The sequence below is a fragment of the Zootoca vivipara genome, chromosome 1 (assembly GCF_963506605.1).
Source record: "Zootoca vivipara chromosome 1, rZooViv1.1, whole genome shotgun sequence".
In the NCBI taxonomy this organism is placed as follows: Eukaryota; Metazoa; Chordata; class Lepidosauria; order Squamata; family Lacertidae; genus Zootoca; species Zootoca vivipara.
The window spans coordinates 21,971,561-21,992,449 of NC_083276.1; the positions used below are offsets into that span (position 1 = coordinate 21,971,561).

At 39.6% G+C, this 20,889-nt stretch overlaps 1 protein-coding gene across 3 annotated transcripts in view; it reads left to right on the top strand.

Annotated features, from left to right (window-relative positions):
* The window catches only part of LOC118078636 (cation channel sperm-associated auxiliary subunit beta-like), a 69,951-nt gene that overhangs the window by 48,370 nt on the left and 692 nt on the right, over positions 1-20,889 (top strand). For all 3 annotated transcript variants that reach the window (XM_060272253.1, XM_060272257.1, XM_060272255.1), the window contains 5 exons: positions 7,512-7,622; positions 15,454-15,564; positions 17,222-17,360; positions 18,227-18,327; positions 19,783-19,857. In XM_060272253.1, the coding sequence (XP_060128236.1) occupies positions 7,512-7,622; positions 15,454-15,564; positions 17,222-17,360; positions 18,227-18,327; positions 19,783-19,857 (537 nt within the window). The remainder of the gene's footprint in view (positions 1-7,511; positions 7,623-15,453; positions 15,565-17,221; positions 17,361-18,226; positions 18,328-19,782; positions 19,858-20,889) is intronic.

Here is a 20,889-nt window from a genome sequence, read left to right on the forward strand (position 1 = left end):
CATCTTTAAAAATCAATTTCGGATCTAATTTCTCCTTTATATACAAGACCACTCCTCTCTTTTTCTTTTCCATCGAATTTATGAACTCTTTACCCAACCTTTTATTTTTAAGAATATGACTATGTTTTTTTGCCACGTGTGTTTCCTGAAGACAAATTATATCCAAATTCTTCTTCTTCAAAACATGATCAATTTTATTCCTTTTAATCTTATTATTCAAGCCATTCACGTTCCAGGAATGTATCTTCAATGCCATTTTACTTCCTACTATCAGGAAGAACAAAAAATTATTTTGCTAAACTTGGTCGGGTTCTTTATTTAAATCCTTATCTTCTTCTTCTTCCTCCTCTCTCTCTGATTCCTCTTCTTTCTCTTGATCTTGGTCTTCTTCCTCTGCCTTTTCTTCTTCTTCCTCTCTTCTCTTTCTCCTCCTTCTTTGTGGCCTTGGGTCTTCTTCCTCTTCCGCTGTTACTTCTGCTAGAACAGCCAGTTCTGGGTCCAACTCTCCCAAAAAAATTTCGTACTTCCTCAAGAATTTTCCAATATCCTGTATACTTGTCAGCACATGTCTCTTCTCCTTATAATGGAACATCATTCCCTCGGGGTATTCCCATCTATGTTGAATTCCATTTTTCTTGAGCAAGGCCACTATTGCTTTATAATTATCGCATTTTTTCAAAAATCTTCCTGGTATTTCTTTAAACACAATTATAGGCTTGCCACTGATGATTAGCTTGTTGGTGAAACTCAGTCTTAAAATCTCATTTTTCATCTCCATTGTATTAAATATCACCACACAATCACCAGGTGCTTTCCTTGCTTTGGCCTTTGCTGATTTCACCTTAATTCTAAACACATTTACAATTGTCTGACTCACTTCTTCATCTGTTTTTCCCATCCATTTTGCCAATTCAGCAATTATTCTCGATTTGATATCTTCTCCCGTTTCTTCAGGAATACCCCTCAATTTCAAATTCAACTGTCTTTGTTTCATTTCTATCAATGCTAAATTGTCAAGCATTTGTTCATGTGCCTTATCCAATTTTTTCACTTTGTCTTTCACTTTATCCGTTTCCTTTTTAACCTCTTTTACTTCTTTTTGTGTCTTCTTAATTGAATCTTCCATTGTTTTGGATCTCACTGACAGATCTTTTATCTGAGTCGAAAGCTCTCCCACCGCTCCTTCAATCTTCTTGTCAATCTCTCCCAATTTCTTATCCATTCGCTGTTCACTATGTTTAAATTCAACTTTAATTTTTTGCCATAAAGCTTCTAGATCTTTAACTTCTTCTTGTTTAGAGCCTCTTCTGTCTTTCGGTGTGCTTGCCGGCTTCTTTTCCTCTTTACCTGCCATTTTTATTCAGGAGGGAAACAAAAACAAAAAAATAGACAAAGAAAATCCCCCTTCTCACCACTAAAGGGTACTGCTCAAAATCCCAAGTTCCTGCAATACCCAATTTACCCCCAGATGGCACTATACTTTGTCCCAACTCCTGAGTATGTATATTCCCTTCTCCACCACTGGGTGGTATACTCTCAATTCTCAGTCCTCTTTCAATACTTTTCCACTCTCAGTACATAGAAGGATTACAGATTGCAATTCCCCTTAACTCAGTCCCTCCTTAATAAGCTCCCTTCCGCTTCTTACTCAATTGAGTTCACCTTTAATTTCAAAGACCTAAAACAAAGAAGCCAAGTCCCGCAACTCTTCAGCCACTTGCAGGCTTAATCCACATATAGAATCCAATGCGACCCAAAACAAGTTAAAAGCTTCAGCCACTTGCAGGCTTAATCCAATTAGGGAGAGTAAAGACCCCAGATCTGCATTTCTAAAGCTGTAAATCCCCCTCTTCAGCCTCTTGATGGCTCAATCCAAGATCGGCCCCCCCTTCAGAGCTCAAAGTTAGTGTAGAAATACTCTACTCGTAATTGTTTTAAAAGTCAGCCTTCTCCTCCCCCTCCTTCAGTGCTGCAGCGATGTTAAAACAGCTTTCAGGCAACTCAAAGCCGATCGTATCTTCTGGGCTAGAGCACAGATAATACACAGTATCTAATTAGGGAGAGTAAAGACCCCAGATCTGCATTTCTAAAGCTGTAAATCCCCCTCTTCAGCCTCTTGATGGCTCAATCCAAGATCGGCCCCCCCTTCAGAGGTCAAAGTTAGTGTGGAAATACTCTACTCGTAATTGTTTTAAAAGTCAGCCTTCTCCTCCCCCTTCTTCAGTGCTGCAGCGATGTTAAAACAGCTTTCAGGCAACTCAAAGCCGATCGTATTTTCTGGGCTAGAGCGCAGATAATACAAAGTATCTAGATCACTTGCAGATCCACCACCAAGATAGAGACAAAGTATCAATATAGAGTCTTTAGGTAATTCTTTTCACCCCTCAAAACTTGCCTTGTTACAAAATAAACAAGGGCTTCTGCAAAACTCACTCCGCAGGCAGTCAGTTTCACTTTCCATAGCTCAGCTCCTCCGATTTTCTTACTGCGCCATTTTCTCCCGCTGCTGGGACGGACCCCGTTTTTGCGCCCCACAGCTTCACAAATCCGATTTCTAATCAATAGCCAATTATCTCCTCCGTCTTATAATTATTTATAATTTAAGAGAACTTGCTGCTTACCATCGGAAGCCAGAGACTGCGCTTAACGGAGCCAGTGGTCTCTCCCCTTTCGCGCCCGCAGCTCAATCCCACGCCCGGTTCCCAGGCTATAAAAACCTAGAAAAACCAGGCGTAAGAGAGCACGCTGGGCACTGCTGGGTGCCACAACCCTCAGGGTAACCCCCCCTGAGGTTTTAGAAGTCCGCAGAGCCTTTGCGTGACTTCAAAGCGCTCCGTTAAGCTCGAGATTCCCCGAGGGGCTATCTCGCACTTCCTTTGATGTCCGCAGCTCGCCGGGAAGTCCCCCATGTTCTGGCTATCAGGAGCTGATGTTATTCCTTGATCCTGCGCCAATTCTCTTAATTAGTCCAAGTTCCGCAATTCCGATCTAAATCCTTTGTTCTAGCAGCCACTGATGTGATGACTTTAGATAGTGTTTAATAAATCCAAATCCATTAACTTGTAGAGGGAATTTATATTCTGTAGCTGTGTGAAATATTTGTTTACCTTCTTCTTTTCCTTCATGTTGTAATCTGTCAATTTTCTTCAACATTGCCCCTCCGTCAAAAACTCATGTGTAGGTATGCCACAGCTCCATTTTGCCTCTCTGAAACCGAGAACAATCCAGCGTCCAGCCACGAGTTCTGATTAACTTCCAGTGTTTATCTCCTTGTTTCTTCTAACAAGCTGGTGTCTCATCAAAACTGTAATAAATCAGAACTTGAGCTCTCTTTAGTTGGCAATGTTACCAATCACCACAGTATTTCACACAGTCTATTTTTTCAAGCACTCCGTAAAGAAAATTATAAGTTCTTGTTTAATCCCTCTTGCTTCTCTATATAGTTGTAATCCATTAGTAATTTCATTCCATTAATAATTGATTCTTTTTCAGTGAAGGCTTGCCGATCACAGCAAAAATAATGTAAAAAAAGAACAAAGGCTCCCCTTCAATTACGTAGCATTCCAATTATGATAACGAGAGTCCTCTCCGGTGGCAAAGCTGCCAGTCTGGCACTGGGGGTGGATAGCAGGCGGGGGTGCGGCTGGGGCGTGTGCCAGGGGGCATAGCACGCTGCCCCACAGAGGCTGGCGTGTGTGCCGGGGGCATGGCGCAGTGCCTCCGTGGTGATGATCGCCTCCTGCTCCTCCTAGCTGGAGGTTTGACTGCTCTCCCGGCTGGATGAGGTGCTACTTGAAAGCAGGGGCCGGGGATCCCTGTAACCCGATCTCCTGCCTCCCTCCTCCCTTGGACCCAGAGGATCTCCCCTGACACTGGCCTTTGGACTTTGTCCAAACTTTTCACAGGAAAAACTTTCCACTGCTTTGAACACAGCAGCGCCACCATCTGGTTGCAGTGATGATTGGGGTGACGTGGCAGTCAACTCCCCTTGCTCCTCCTGCTTTGGAGATTTCTCCCCCTTAACAGGAACAGGAAACACCCCCCTCGTGCATTCTTCCTTCAAAAGCCTCTCTTCTGTGGAGCTTTCAGTTTCAGGAACACAACTCTGCACAGTCATCTGGGATACTGTATCACATTTCCACAGGGTGTGACTTTTGGCAGTCTGCTCAGCAATTGCCTCCCACTGTTCATGGTCATCGGAGACAGCAAATCTAGCCCTCCAAACCTCTCTGGCATACCGTTTAGCAGCCCCCACCATCTTGAAGTTTCCATCATGTGACGCAGCATTAATTCCTGCTGAACACTGTCTGGCATCAGACACGGACTGTGTCTCAAACTGCTGTTTCAGCTTTGGGAACAAAACAAATTCCCCCTCCTTGTCAGGTTTTTTGCCTTATCTACTGCTACGCAGCTCTGGGGGGGACGTACCCTCTTCCCCCATAGCTGATATTTCACATACAGCTATTGTCCTGGCAAAGCCTTGCTGCAGCACAAATCCAACTTTCACTTTCTGCCGCTCCCCATCTCCTGTCAGGGAATGCATCAGAAGCATTGGGAAATGTCCTCCCTTTGTAGCAAATAAATCAGGGCTACATTATTGGCAAAGTCTTGTCGCATCAGGCAGCTTTTCTCTCTTTTGATAAGCAGCTTTTCTCATTCCCTCTACGTAACTCAGGGATTGGGATATTTACCCCTTCCAGAAGGTCCGTTCCGCAGCTTAGTTCAAGCTGGAACTACCTTTTTGCAGTCCTTATCAGACAGCTACTATAAATCAAGCCTTCTTCTGCTTCTGCTGGCTGATTAGTGCCTGGCAAGTACTTTAAAGGTCTCTAGCCATCTTCTGGCTTCGGCACAAAAACAGTCCAGCCTGCCTTTACTTTCGCTTTCAGGCATTCACTGTACTCACACAGTCTCCACGCAGTTGCTTTTTCTTCCGTCTCTGAAGAGGCTTGTTTCACTCTGCTGGTTCCAGCAGACTCCAACCAGGACAAAAACAGCCCCCGGTCTTTCCTCTCCTTGCACTGAGTCTGCACTCAGATCCCTGGGCCAATAACTATGTTCAGATCATCCTACTCTCATGTAGGACCCTGGTAGACACACATGCCCGACTGGCATGTTCTCTCCCTCCTGGTCGGTCATTCAGGAGCTTCAAAAGCTTTCTTCAGCCCGAACATCACAGCGACTGATACCAAGAGGCATCAGCACACTTAGGGATCCACAGAGTAGCCACAGTTTGCGTAAAAGAACTCAGTAGCACAGCATTTTGGCTAATCTATGTTTATTTACATATAATACATTCGGAGCATTCTCCTTTAGCTCCTTCCTCTTTCTCATCAGACAGCAAAGAGAAAAAGAACAAAGGACAATAGTCCCACTTCACGGAACACAGTAGCATCAAAACATCCTGTCTCTGTCACTTCCCACACTGTGGAATTAAAACATACACCATCATCTGATAGACAACAATCTCAAGACTGCCAACACAGAGCAGGAATCCTAACAGGGATCGGCAGTTCGCCATGGCGGCTGTGCCAGAAGTCCAACATTTCCAACTGGCTAGGCAACTGGAAGAGGACTGCCTTCTACAGAAGAGCTTAATTACATCTGGGCTCCAGAGGTGGTCTTAGGATATTTGAATTAGAAGCCCTTTTATTTCCTTTCCCCCCTTTTTCTTTCCCCACTCTTTTCTTATTTTCATCTTCATGTTTCTTTTTCCTGCCTTCATTTGGTCTTACTTCTGGTGTTGTTGTTTTTATGTCCTCCGCTCTGGGTCAATGAGGGGGGTTGTATGCACATGAAGGTGATGGCTGGCTGGTGAAGGACCCTGTGTGAGAAGCAGGGAAGGGAAAGTCTCCCAAGGTGGGAGGCTGGAAGAAGAGAAGCTCCCAGGTGAGAACTGGGAAGAACCACCCCCTTATGTGTGAGACACGCATTGAGATCTACCTTTGAGAGAGGATTGCATTTCTCTCACTTTCTCTTTCTGTTTTCAATACATTACAAATAAGAACACTTGGATTTGATAATGTTTGTTTACAACAGTGAGCTTTAGATGCTTGGGTAGTTATAGAAGCTGAATCCCATTTATCTTACTTACATGCTTCATGTTTTGTTGATCTTTCTAAAAACCATTGCATAAGTATGGATAATGGGATTTGGCCCTGAGGGTAAGCATTGCTTTTAAGAATGCAGGTAGCTTTACCATTTCCATAAACTTAGGGCAACACTGTTTTGCGCTACACAATTTACTTGATTTATTAACAGGAGGAAATTAGCTTGCCAAACTTAGTGCACAGTCATTGTTTTTAAAAGCTGTCTGTGTTGATTTTTTGTTTTTGCTTTTAAGGTATTACTTGAAAACAAATATGTGAATGGATTCATATAAAACATGAAATCATATCAGTCTGTAAAAATGATATTTTTTTTCCTTTGTACTTTTCCAATAAATCGTGTTCTTTTGAACAAGTTGAATCTGGTGAAATTTAGGGCCACTTTTTACAATATACTTGAGTGCATACTGTATATCCCAAGAACAAAATATACATGGACCACATCAATTATGAAAGGTGTGCAGAGGTTTCTAAATCTACCTTTCATTTAGAATACATCAGAGATGGAGGTCTGTTGTTGCATAATTTATACTGTGGTTTAAACTTGCACACCTTACAAAATGGATGCCATACAAGTATTTGTGTAGGTTTTAGTTATTTTGAAACACAAGTCTTCTTTATATGGAAACAAGACTTGCAAAAACTAGCTTTAAAATGCTGTTGAAATGCATGGTAGCAGCCCCTGACCTTGATATGCTGCTCCTTCATCACAGACCTCTAGTCATCAAAATAAGGGTTATGTTAACGGAAAGCCTTGAGCCTTTGAAAATCTTACATGAACTCTCTCCATTAGTTTGGACTGCAGTTTATGAACTAAACCTGTTGTCCAGTAATGTCAGCATCAAAATTACCTGAAGCATTGGAAGCATTGAATGTTTAATCGATTATTTTATTCTATTTTTCTGTTGGAAGCCAACCAGATGGACGGGGTATAAATAATAAATTATTATTATTAATTATTATTATTATTATTATTTATTTAGATTAGTTTGATTTTTAAATTTGTTTTTATTTGTATTAATAAAGCCTTAATAAAAATTTATTTATTTTTAAACAAGAAAGAAATCTATGCTGCTGGTAATAAGTGTATGAATACAGGGTTGGGGAGATGACACAAAGGGGAAACCGGTCATATTTTTCACCATATAATTTTCCCATTTTATTCATTTGCAAAGATTATCACACGAATAAATTTATACAACCAATTAGAAAACATCAAATCATTGACCCCCCCTTTCTGTGCTTACTTATGTTTTATCTATTTACTATTTATCCTTTGTATTTTATTTAAATTATTTTCACTACATGTTTTAAGTCAGTATCACTAATGATTTAAGTTGTTTGCAAAAATTCTTCAAATAATCAATACATTTTCCCCATTAAAATGTGCTCTTTTTCGTACAGCCGAACTACAGGCCACCATCTGTTTTGGGAGTTGCTGTTCCACTCACAGAAAACTTTTATAATGCTGACCCCAGCAAGCCTAAACTGAGGGATTATTTTACAAATTCAAAAGTAAGTCTTCATAGCTACTCCTGTAAGAGCTTTGAGAATGTGCATTTTTAAAAATTGCTATCCGTTTTGCACTCCGAGCTGTTGCATGTTCTTAACATACACATATACACATTTTTTAAAAAGAGTTCTCATAAAGAGGAGAATATTGAAATTCAACTTCCAGATGAGCATTTCTATAGAATTTGCCCCAGAACTCAGGCATCCTGCTTGCACATACTATAGACGCAACAACTGTCCGCCTCCCTCTATAAATAGCTGGTTTTTGCATATTATTCTAAGAAAAATAACATGACTTCCGTTTTTAACCGCGGATCGTGCGCGGGTGGAAAAGGGGAGCTCCGCTCTCCTGTACCTTTAGCTGGATTAAAGGGTGGTTCGCAGGGCTAGGCGACCCCTCAAAAAAAGGACAGAAAGGCGATTTCTGTCTGAGGCGTCGGTGGTTCCCCAAAGGGTCTCCCAGAAACCTTCGCAAAAAGCAAAAAAAGCAGAAGGAGGGGGAGACACTGGGCGCTGCGACGGAGAAAGATCTACCTCGACCAGCAAAGAGCCGAAACCCGACGCGATCACGATCGGTAAAACTCCTTTAATTAAACCCCTTTAACAATCCCCGGGCGTGAAAGCAATTCAGAGTAAAGAAAGGAAAGATAAAGAGATATTCCCCCCCCCCCACAAAAATTGGACTTTTTAAGATCAGAAAATATAAGAGTAAACGGTGGGGAAGAGTAAACGGTGGGGAAAGGGAAGGATTGGAAAAGGCGCACCGTATACAGCAAGAGACGCTGCCAGGGGAAAAGCAAGGAGAGATTAAGCTGGGGAGAAAAGCAAAACAAGTTACAAAAAGGAACTGTCTGAGCTTTGAAACAAAGTAACATACAATAATCATAGAACTGGGACGTAGGCTTGTAAAGAGAACTGTGTATCTGAATGAGAGTGACTGACGGACTGAATATATTTGTGAGTGCTTTTGGGAAACAATTGATACATGCAATTTTATTTTAAAGAATCAATGAAATAGGAGATTTGAAAATAAGCAGAAATAAAAGGAAAATAAAAGAACTATGACTAAGCAGACAAGGAATCAGAGAAGCCAGAAGTGACGTAGCAGTGAATGGGATATTTAAGGAGGACTGTTGAACTGTGAAAAGGCTATTATACAGCATAATACAGTGACACCAAGTGGTTGCAGAAACCTCAACGACAAACTTGCAACATTAGACCAAAAGGTGACAAAGGGCGACACTGTGTGGTAAAAAAATAATACTGCAAGACAACCCAGTAAAATGGAAAAATCAAAGAAGTTAAACACAGGCTCTGCAACACAAACAAGAACATCAATGGCAGAACATGAAATGGACCTCAAAGACTTAATTTTGAGTCTCAAGAGCGATATTGGAGAGGTCAAATTGGACCTTACAGAAATAAAGAAAGAAATGAATGAAATAAAGAAGGAAATGAATAAAAGAGTGAAAAGCTTGGAAGAGAAAGTAGAGAAAGTGGAAGAAAAAAATAGAATCCAATGAAAAAGACAAGCAAGAAATAAAAGACCAGATAAATAAAGTAGAGGAAAATTCCAGTAAGGCAATGGAGATGATCCAGGAAATACAAGACAAAAACCAGTCACTGGAAAATTCAATGAAAAATCTTGCAAAGGAAAAAAGAGAAGGAAAAAAGGAGATGGAAAAGATGAAGAAAGATATAGAAGAACAAAAGGCAGCCCTGGAAGCATCACAAGACACTCTCGCGATGCTACAAATGAAATTGAGGGAGAAGATTTTGCGATTTAGAAATATCCCGGAAGTAGCAAATGAAGATATAGAGAAAAGATTAATAACTGCCCTGGCAAAGTGGTTGGATTTGGAAGAATTGGACATTGAGACACGGATAGAGGAGGCTTTCAGAATCAATTCTAAAAAAGCTAAAGCAAATAATTGGCCAGGTGATTGTTTAGTGATTTTTACAACCATGTGGTTGAGAAACAAAATCTTAAAAACCAAAGGGAAAAAGAAATTACTTATGGAAGGAACTGAAATAATCATCCTAAAAGAAATTCCACCATGGTTGATACACAAAAGGAAGAAATATCAATTCCTCGCCAAAGCACTGAAGGCAAAAAAAGTTTTCTTCAAATAGGAATATCCTGAAGGTATGGCGTTTTCATTTAAAGGAAAATGGAGGAGATTTGACACACCAGAGGCAGCAGATAGATTTTATAGAACTTACGCGCAAGAACTGGGAGGAGATAAAGCGAAAGCAATAAAAGACCAATCTTCTAGGACTGAGGAGGAGGAAGAAGACACCAGTGGAGAGGAACAAGAAGGAGAAGAGAGAGAAGAAGGAGAAGAAGGAGAAGGAGAAACGAAAGAATGAGAGACTGACAAGTTAATTAACAAAGGTTGCTAATTTTGTAAGTTTGTAAATTTGTAATTTTGTAAATTTGAAATTTGAAAGCAAGGAAAATGTAATTCACTGCATAACAGAAAGCCAAATATTCTATGATTTCCTTGATTCTGTTTAGTGTAGGTAGTTAGTTTTAAGTGCATTTAATACTATTTTTTCTTTGTACCGAAAAATTAATTACATCTATTTCTTAAAAAATTATAGATAATATATAATAAATATGAATTTCAGAATAACTTCATGGAACGTGAATGGATTGAATAAAAAAAATGAAATAGAGTGGGACACACATTAAAAAAACAAAATTGGGATGTGATTTGTCTCCAAGAGACACACATAAACAAAAAACATGTGAGGGTATTAAAAAATGACAAATTGGGAAAGGAATTTATTGCGGCTGATGTTAAAAAAGAGAGAGGAGTTGTAATTTATATTAAACAAAAATGGAATCCAGAATTAATATGGACTGACAGGGAAGGTAGAATTGTAATGGTTAGAACAACACTTGAAGGACAACAATGGATCTGGGTGGGTATATAAGCTCCTAATGGAAATAAGACGGTTTTTTAAAAAAACTTGGAGAACCAATTAATGAATTATATTGGGGAAAATATAATAATAATGGGAGGGAAAGGGGGGAAAGGGCGATATTACCTAAGAAATTTGTGGAAATAATGGAAAATTTAAATTTATTAGATGCATGGAGACATAAAAATCCCATAACAAAAGAATATACACACACATCAGCACGCCATAAAACGGCGAGTAGAATAGATGCTATATGGGTTCCAAAGGAACTATCAATAATAATTCATAAGGCGGAAATAGGACCTCAGACCCTGTCAGACCACAACAATAATTCTAACATTAAAAGAACAAAAAGAAAAAAGGTGGAGACTAAATGTCTTCATGTTAAATAATACCAAAATAATCCAGGAAAAAAAAGATTTATTAAAGGAATATTTTGTATTAAACAACAATGGGGAGGTCGACCCCCTTACAGTCTGGGATGCGGGTAAAGCTGTTATGCACGGGTATTTCATACAACAAAATGCAAAATTGAGGAAAGCTACAAATTTAAAGAAAGAAATGTTGCTACAGGAAATAAGGACAAAAGAACAAATATTATACAAAAATCATACGAAAAAGGTAGAACAAGAACTTAAGATATTAAGATTGGAATTTGAAAAAATAATTGATCAAGAAATAGAACAACAAATACAATTCTGGAAATATAAACATTTTGAATGGGCAAATAAACCGAATAAATTATTGATTTGGCAAATAAAAAAGAAACGAAATGAAAAAATAATAGAATTAAGTCGGAAAGGAAATTTTTTAGTAAAACAGAAGAAATTATGAAAGTTTTTCAAAAGAATTATGAAATATTATATCAAAAAGAAGAAATTTCCAATCAGGAAATTGATGATTTTTTAAATCAATATCGATTACCACAAATTCCAATTGAAAAATTGTCCCATTTAAATAAAGAAATAACAACTTTAAAAATAATGGAAGCAATCAAAGCCATGAAAAAAGGGAAAGCACCAGGCCTGGATGGGCTACCAATAGATTACTATAAAGAATTACAAGAAATTATATTAGAGCCCCTCAAAGAATTAATGAATTTAATATTAAAGAAAGGAATCACACACACCCCAATCTTGGACAGAAGCCCAAATTATATTGATACCCAAATTGCAAATAGATATAGAAGCCCTGGGTAATTATAGACTGATTTCGCTACTAAATAGCGATTATAAAATTTTTACAAAAATTCTGGCTAATAGATTGAGTATAATATTGGAAGATAACATCCATAAAGATCAAGCGGGGTTTATTAAAGGGAGATACGCCAAAGATAACATAAGAAATGTAAATATCCTGGAGTGTCTAGAAAATCGAAGGGATAAGCATGCAGCTTTATTATCCATAGACACAGAAAAAGCGTTTGGCAGGGTCTTGTGGCCCTTCATGTTGAAAACACTAGAAAATTTAAAATTAGGGGAAAAGATGGAAAATGCAATTAGAGCAATTTATAAAGTCCAAAAGGCCAATATATTAATAAATGGAAGATTGACAAATAAAATAAAGATCATGAGAGGCACCAGGCAAGGTTGCCCTTTATCTCCAATTCTCTTCATAATTACTTTAGAAATATTATTAAAAAATATAAGAGAAGATGAAAAGATTAAAGGTATTATAATTGGCAAGAAAAAATTTAAAATCAAAGCCTTTGCGGATGATATAATTATAACAACGGAAGATCCTATTCATTGCATTCCTAGAGCTATTGAAAAAATAAAAGAGTATGGAAAATTAGCGGGCCTAAAAGTAAATTATGAAAAAGCCAAAATGCTAGTGAAAAATTTGGAAACAAAAGAAAAAATAGAACTCCAGGAAAAAACAGGATTAAAGATAGCTAAAAAATAAAATATCTAGGCGTTCAAACAACGGTAAAGGGGATTGATTTGATACAAGATAATTATATGGAAATATGGAAGAAAATTAAGAAAAATTTGGAAACATGGGACAAATTGAAATTATCAATTCTAGGCAGAATATCATTAGTAAAAATGTGTGTTGTCTCTAAGATGATCTATTTGTTTCAAAATTTACCGATATTGGGAAGAGAAAAAATATTTAAGGATTGGAAAAAATATATTACCAAATTCATATGGAACGGCAAGAGGCCAAGGATAAAATACAAAATCATGATAGACGACAAATAAGAGGGGGATATGGGGTGCCTGATCTTGAATTCTATCATGACGCTGCTGCAATAATGTGGATCAAAGAATGGATGGAACTAAGACACTGACTTATTAGATTTGGAAGGACAAGGATTGTCTTTCGGGTGGCATTATTATTTAATGAAAGAAAGGATTGAAAAAAAGAATGTATTTATGTTTAATATTGTTAGAAGATCTTTATATTCTATATGGCAAAAATATCAAAGGTTTTTTGAGTTTGGTGGGTTTCACCACTTGAAATAGTAGCAGTGAGAAGAATTAATATGGAAAATAATTGGCCAACATATAAAGTATTATTAGAAGAAAAAGAGGGAATTTTAAAATTAAAAGAATATTCGGAAATAAAAAATTATCTAAATACCTGGTTACAATATTTTCAAATTAATCAAAGATTACAAATAGATAAAAAAATTGGATTCGAAAAAGAAATGTCTAAATTAGATGAAATATTATTGGTAAATAAAGATAAATATATAAAAAATCTTTATCAAATAATATTAAAATGGAATACAGAAGAAGAAATGACAAAAAGCTCCATGATTAAGTGGAGTCAAGACCTAGGGAAATTAATTTCAATGCAAAAATGGGAAGATTTATGGAAAAGGGACTCGAATTTCACACCAAATTACGATTTAAAGGAAAACTATTGAAAATGCAAAATAGATTGCATTTAACACCTGCCAAATTGGCCAAAATATATCCAGGTACTAATAATTTATGTTGGAAATGCAATACAGAAGTTGGTTCATATATACATATGTGGTGGAACTGTAACAAAATCAGGGTGTTTGGGGAAATGATTTATAAAGAGTTAAAGAAAATTTTGAAATATTCATTCAAGAAATCCCCCGAGCTATTTTTGTTAGGAATGATACCAGTGGATATTAAACCACAGGACAGATGTTGTATAAGTTATGCTGTTGCAATGGCGAGAGTATTGATTGCAAAAAATTGGAAGGCCACTAATGTTCCAGACAAAGAAGAATGGCAACAAAAATTATATATTTATTATAATTTGGCGATAAAATATGAACAAATTAAAGGAATAAAATTCGAAGATTCAAAAAATAATTGGAAACCATTTATAGATTATATTAAGGCTAAATTGGAGAAACAAATCTCATATTAGATATATAAAGGTTCTATGAATAAATAATGAAATTGATAGTATATAACAAAATGATAAAATAAGAAAAAAACTACTAGAATTTAGAAGGTTTAAGAAAAGAAAAGTAAAATAAGAGTGAAGTATGTAGAGAATGTATAAAGGAAAAATTAGGGAGAAGCTCAGATCTGGTTGAGAAGTCGACGGGGGGGGGGGGGGAGGGGAGGGATGACAGGGGGAAAGGAGGGAGGAGGGAAGGGTGGGAAGGGAAAATAAGACAACTGTAACAACAATGTTATGCCTGTATTTTTTATTATTCGATTGTAATTAATGTGCAGTGATATCAATAAAGTTTTTTTAAAAAAAATTTTTTTAAAAAGCCCTGAAAACCTGGGCTTGAATCCTTATGTTGTAACTTTATGGCCAATTCATATCACTTGCCGAACCTTTACAGTAATAGGATAGGTCAGGATCAGAACATATGTTGACACAATTGCCCAACTACTATTCCACACACTCAAGGTAAATATACTTTAGAAGCCATGGAAACAATTTGAAAGCACACAGAGCAGCCAATATGAGCATTTCCTTTTTTTTGCCCTAGGTGAACTCTACTGCCCCTCCACATTTTACAATCCTCCATGTTTTCCTGTTCTATCAACAGGAGGCAGTAGAGGATTGCATGGATAGCTCCTTTTGCACTATTCCATATATTCAGGATAATGATATTTTACATCCGAGAAAAGACTCTCAAAGTCCACAGTATCAAGGCTGCTTACGAATATGGAGAGAGTAGAGAAGAAAAAAGGAAAGGCTACAAAACAGGCAGAGAACTTCATCTGCAAAATCATTTGCCCTCACCCAGGAGCCCCAATGTCCATTCAGCTCATTTGTCTCTTGCTCAAGAGAATGCTTCTCTTCTACCCAACTACATATCATGCTTCCTCTTCACTAAGAAACCAGAGTTATACATAGTTCTCTTTGTCTTGACTCTCCCTTTCTTTCTGAAAACCCTTTTCCACCCAATTTGAACGCGCAGAGCTCTCCAATTCACTGATAGTTGAAAAACTATAGACTGATTCAGAGGCCAAATGATTTCCATTGCGTATGTTGGTCTACCTTGTAAGCACAGTCAAGAATTGCCTTGATTATTCCTTCTTTGGGACACAGGTGGCGCTGTGGTCTAAACCACAGAAGGTTGGCGGTTCGAATACCCGTGACGGGGTGAGGTCCCGTTGCTCGATTCCTACTCCTACCAACCTAGCAGTTCGAAAGCACGACAAGTGCAAGGAGATAAATAGGTACCGCTACAGTGGGAACGTAAGCGGCGTTTCCATGCACTGCTCTGGTTCACCAGAAGCGGCTTTGTCATGCTGGCCACATGTCCCGGAAGCTGTCTGTGAACAAACGCCGGCTCCCTCGGCCAGTAAAGCAAGATGAGTGCCGCAACCCCAGAGTCGTCCATGACTAGACCTAACGGTCAGGGGTCCCTTTACCTTTACTATCCCTTCTTTGCCATCAAATGAGAATGAGAAGAAGAACTCAGATCTATCCAGTTTACATATGTTTTCCACAGAATTCTGGACAGTACAAGCAATGTGCTGGCAAGTCAAAGCGCTCCGAATGTGGATGTACAGAAAATATGAAGCTGTCATTTTCTGTTGCCTTTTCTGATTGCAAGGAGAAGGTAAGGGCTATGCCTACATGTGGAGCTTTTTGTTTGTTATTCTGAGGAGTTATATAGTATCCTGGAACCATTACATCCAGTATGTAAAGGATATAAAAATAACAGTACATTAAGAAACCTAAGAAGATAAAAATACCCTTAGCTAGTGCTGAGAAGATGACAATGTTGTGGTAGGCAAACATCTCTGGGGAGAGAATTCCTCAAATGGGGCCTCATAACCAATGAATCCTTTCTCCTACCTCAGATGGTGGGGACACCTGAAAAAGAATTTCTAAAGACTCCCATGGTTCTTCAAGGTACTGGGTTCCCAAGCCGTATAGGGCTTTAAAGGCAAACTTTGAATGCTGTTTAAAAAGGGACTGGTAGCTAGTGAAGCCATTTAAGCCACTCACAGTTACTAACATAGCAGCTGTTAGTAACTTACAGTTACTAACTTAGCAGCTGCAATTTCTGAGCAGTCTCCAAAGGTAGCCCCAGATGCAACCCAATACAGTAGTCAATCCTTGTTTCCAGATAACTGTGGCCAGGCTATTGCTTTCCAGAAGAAGCTGCAGCTGGCACACCAGCCTAAATTAATGTGAAAGACATTCCTTCCCACAAAGGCTTATCTGGTTCTACATTGACAAAGCTATATTTAGTAGTGTGCTCAAGCTAAGAATTTGATCCTTTAGAGCAGTGTTTCCCAACCTTTTCCCGACCGTGGCCCTCTTCTGACCATAGCTGCCAAGTTATCCCTTTTTTAAAGGGATTTTCCCTTATGCTGAATAGGCTTCCTCGTGAGAAAAGGGAAAACTTGGCAGCTATGCTTCTGACCTTGTGTTCTTCCTGTGGCCCACCCCACATGGACGTAGCCAAGAGGGGGACATGGGGGCAGCTTTCTTCCCATAAGTAAAAATCAATTAAAATCCCATGCAGAGCCGGTCCGATGCTGACAATGGGCCCTGCGCTCATTGCAATACCCGATGGCTCTGATCCGCTAGGCGCTGAGGTGGATTGCACCCTGCACCTTGCAGAGTCAGGCCCAGGCTGCCACTGGACCCAGCACTGGCAGCAGCAACAAGCAGCTCTGGCTCACCCAGCCCTACCCATTGCCACCTCACCACCGCACTTAGCTGACCTGGGAGTTCTGGATTGCGGGCTCTACTGGTCAAAACGGGAGCCTCAGCGATTGCCCTCTCTTTCTGGAAACAAACCAGGACTGCTCCAAGAAAACACACGTGGCAAAAAGGAACGATAGGCCTTCTGGGCCTCCCCCTTACCTGCTTGTGAAACACTACTTTAGAAGGAGTGCAACCTTATGCATAACAGATTTAACAGATGTACCACCAATAATAATAATAATAATAATAATAATTTATTATTTATGCCCCACCCACCTGGCTGGGTTTCCCCGGCCACTCTGGGTGGCTTCCAACAGAATATTAAAATGCAATAATCTATTAAACATTAAAAGCTTTCCTAAACAGGGCTGCCTTCAGATGTCCTCTAAAAGTCTGGCTTTCATCCAGCTCATTACCAGTTTGTAGGTCCAGCATCAGACTTCCTGTTTAGCAGAACTAAACCAGATTATGTAAATACTTACATTTGTGTCATTCCATGCCTATCCATGCAGGCATTATTTTAATGTCAGTAATTTCTATATATCTTTCATTGCCAGGCCCTGCGAATGAAATTCCCAGTATCAAGGCTTCCTCTCTATTTCACCATTGAGGATGAGGGTCGCTCTGTAAATCTGACATCTCCTTATTTTATTACAATCATAGAAGTCAACAACAGAACCAACTGGAAAGTTTCAGGTATGGAGAGGAAGAATCTTGGGTTTCATCAGTATCTTTCGTATCAGAGAGTTTCTGTTGGAAATACTTGTCGTCAGTATATTTTCAGCTCTCTTTCTTGCCCTGTAGTAGGTGTGAGGAATCTTTGGCCCCCCGTATGTTGCTGAATTTCCATAATCCCTATCCATTGGCCATGCCTGATGTGGTTGATGCAAATTCTAGTTCAGGGAAGACATGATGTGGAAAGATTTGAATCTAGTCCAATTCTATCTGCATGCAAAACCTATTATACCCACAGACCCTTAAGGCCTGAAACAAGCATAACACAACCCATTGGTTTACCATGGATACTGAACAGGCTGCTGAAGTGTACACCCCTCTCGATAGCTGTTCCTCCTCCTCTACTTCTGCTAGCTTTTACCATGATTAATAGTTACACTTTGGCTATAACAAAGAATAGTTAAGGTTAACCAACATTTCATATATTAATGTTTGCCCACACCCCTCCTTTTACACCCACTCATGATAACTAATCACTGTTAGTGCTTTTTGGGGGGGGATTCCGGGATACGCATAACCCTAAACATTTTGTGAATCTGAGTTTGGCCTCATTGAGGGGCAGTATTTCAATATGAGTAGAAAAATGAGAGTACCCCCTCAACCTTTCCTTAGAAAAAAAGCACTGCTGTTAGTTAACCTCTGGAAAGGTGCTGTAGAAGAGCCTGTGCAGCTCTAATACAGCATGCTGTGCCTCTGATACCTCTCTTACTTTTACATTTCATGAGAAATAGATCTGGCTATTCCTCTGTCTTCAGCCCCTACTGAAATGTAAAAAAGAATGAAGAAACTCAAATCTACCACTCTGTGACTGTTTTAACTTTTTTCAGGTACCAATACAACATCAAGTACGTTAAAAATGAAAAAATATTTGGAGCACAGACTCAAAACTGAACTATATAATCCAGATGGCCTATCTATAACGATAACTGTAAGTGCTGGAGAAAATACATAGAGTGGTACCTCGGGTTACAAACACCTTGGGTTACAAACACTTTGGGTTACAAACACGTTGGGTTACACAGTCCGCTAACCTGGAAGGAGTACCTCGGGTTAAGAACATTCTTTCAGGATGAGAACAGAAATTATGTGATGGTGGCGCGGCGGCAGCGGGAGGCCCCATTAGCTAAAGTGGTACCTCAGGTTAAGAACGATTTCAGGTTAAGAACAGACTTCCGGAACAAATTAAGTTTGTAACCAGAGGTACCACTGTACTGTGAATGAAAAGACCAAACCTTAAACCCAACCTCTTCTTACCTTAAACTCTTTGTACCAGGGTGGTCCAACTTTTCAAATGAAGTGGGTCACAAGAGTAGTCATACCCTTTCAAAGTGCCCCAGTTTTCCTGGATCATCCCGGAATTTGAAGAAGCCGTCCCAGCTTCTGATTTGATCCTAGAATGTCCCATTTACCCCCCTCCAGCGCCACTGCTGACCCTGGGGAGGAGGATGCGCCAGTGCTTGCAGTGATGCTGCGCTCTTGCACGAGTCAGCATGGCATGCCCTGATTTTCATCAGAGGAATGTTGGAGGGTATGGAGTACTTTGACACGGAACCTGCGGGTCACACAAAGCCGTGTCATGCAGGCAGGCGGGTGGGGTGGGGTGGTGGAACGAGGCCATAACTGATGCACTCCCCCCAGGTAATAAAGGCTTTGGGCTTTGGGAAGGAGGTGGGAGGGCTCTGGAAGGGTCCTAGAGCCCTCTTACCTCCTTCCCAAACTGGGAAAGCACTAACTAGGCTTTGGGAAGGAGACAGGAGGGCTCTAGGACCCTGTCAGCCCTCACAGCTCCTTCCTGGCTTTGGGGAGGCACTTACCCAACTTTGAGAAGGCAGAGTGAGGGCTGGGGAGGGGGCATCAGGTGTTGCTGAGGGGTGGGGGGAAAAAGCTTTGAGGGCCACGTGTGGCCCTTGGAACACATGTTGCACCACCATGCAATATACATTTGACATTAAGTAATTTGCATATTAAATCAAAATATCAAAATGTTCGGTTCCAAGGATATAACACAACTGCTAGTTTTAGGGCTGATTTTAAGGCTGCAGTTATACTGACAATTGCATGCATGTAAGATGCTTTTCTGAACAAGCAGCTCCTGTCTGTTCTACGTGGTACTGCACATTATTTCTGTGAAATATTTCAGCTGAAAATGAACACTTTATATTTTAGTTATCGGTTATGACATTTAAGAGAATTGATTTTTTTTAAAAATGGAGTAACAATATTGAGGCAATATTGCACCATATGCCACATTGCAGTTCAGTCAGCCAAAGCTGTGTTTCTGTTCAGGTCATATCCCATCAGTACCCAAGAATTAAAATTTTAATTAAAAAATGAAAACAAATGTTACTGCATATTAGTAACAACTTTCCCCCCTTTCCAACAGGGATCTGAGCTTTTCCATTTCAGGGTATCAACTATTCCTGGAGTCTCCTTTTGTAACTTATTTGACGAATTTCAGGTATTGTAATTAGCTCTTTTTTTAAAAAACAACACCACACATGTTACACCATACTATAGAATGAATTAACAAACATAAAATAGGATACAAGATTGCACAAAATGTCCCCAAATATGTAGCCCTTACTTCAGCACATTCCCAGAGAACAGCAGGAATTAGCAGCTGCAAGGGGGACTGGACTGGAGTGGAGAAGGACAATTTAGGGAAACACACAGAAGTGGAAGCGAAAGCAGACTGGAGCTTTTATACAGCCTCATATATATGAATGACTTTAATGACTTTCTGGAGGCCAAGGCCCAGGTTTGAGGCAAGTACTCTTTAGTGAGAGAAGCCCAGCAGATATTTAAATAGCACAACTGTGACCAGTCATTGACTAAAAACACTGCAAGGCAGGGGAACCCTCTTCATCTCACAAAGCAATGGCTTTGAATGTTGCCTGAACCTTTTGCTTTGTCACTTCTGTTGTACAAGCTCTAGTCTAGAAACTTAATTGTATGTGGGCTTTTTAATTAAAGTTCAGCGTCTGCGCCATGTGCTGACTCTGGCACAGCAATATGCCCCCTGCCCTCTTGGCAGGCCTGCCAGTGCCAAACATATGACCATGGAAAGGCTACCATCTCAAACAACAGCTGTTAAGAGTCACTGGGCCAGGTTAACTTTCTGCTCCAGCCTTTCCAATTTAATGCCTTCCAGGTGATTTTGGACTGCAAAGGGCTAATGGGGATGGGAGTCCCAAATGTCTGGGAAGGCTAGTCTGCTCTGTCTGGCAGCACCTCTCCAATATTTCAGGGAGAGTTCCTTCCTAGCCATGCTACCCCAAATCTTTCTGAAGTAGAAATACTACTAGGAACTGAACCTTTGGTCTTTTGTAAGCAAAACGTGCTTTACCAGTGAACTGTGAGCCTTCCCTCATAGAATCTGATTGTCTGAGATTACAACGAAAAACCTAAGCTTAACATAGAGAGCCATACTTTCTTAGCCCATACTTTTCTGGGTATTTTATCTTACGAGGTACAATATAATACAGTATCT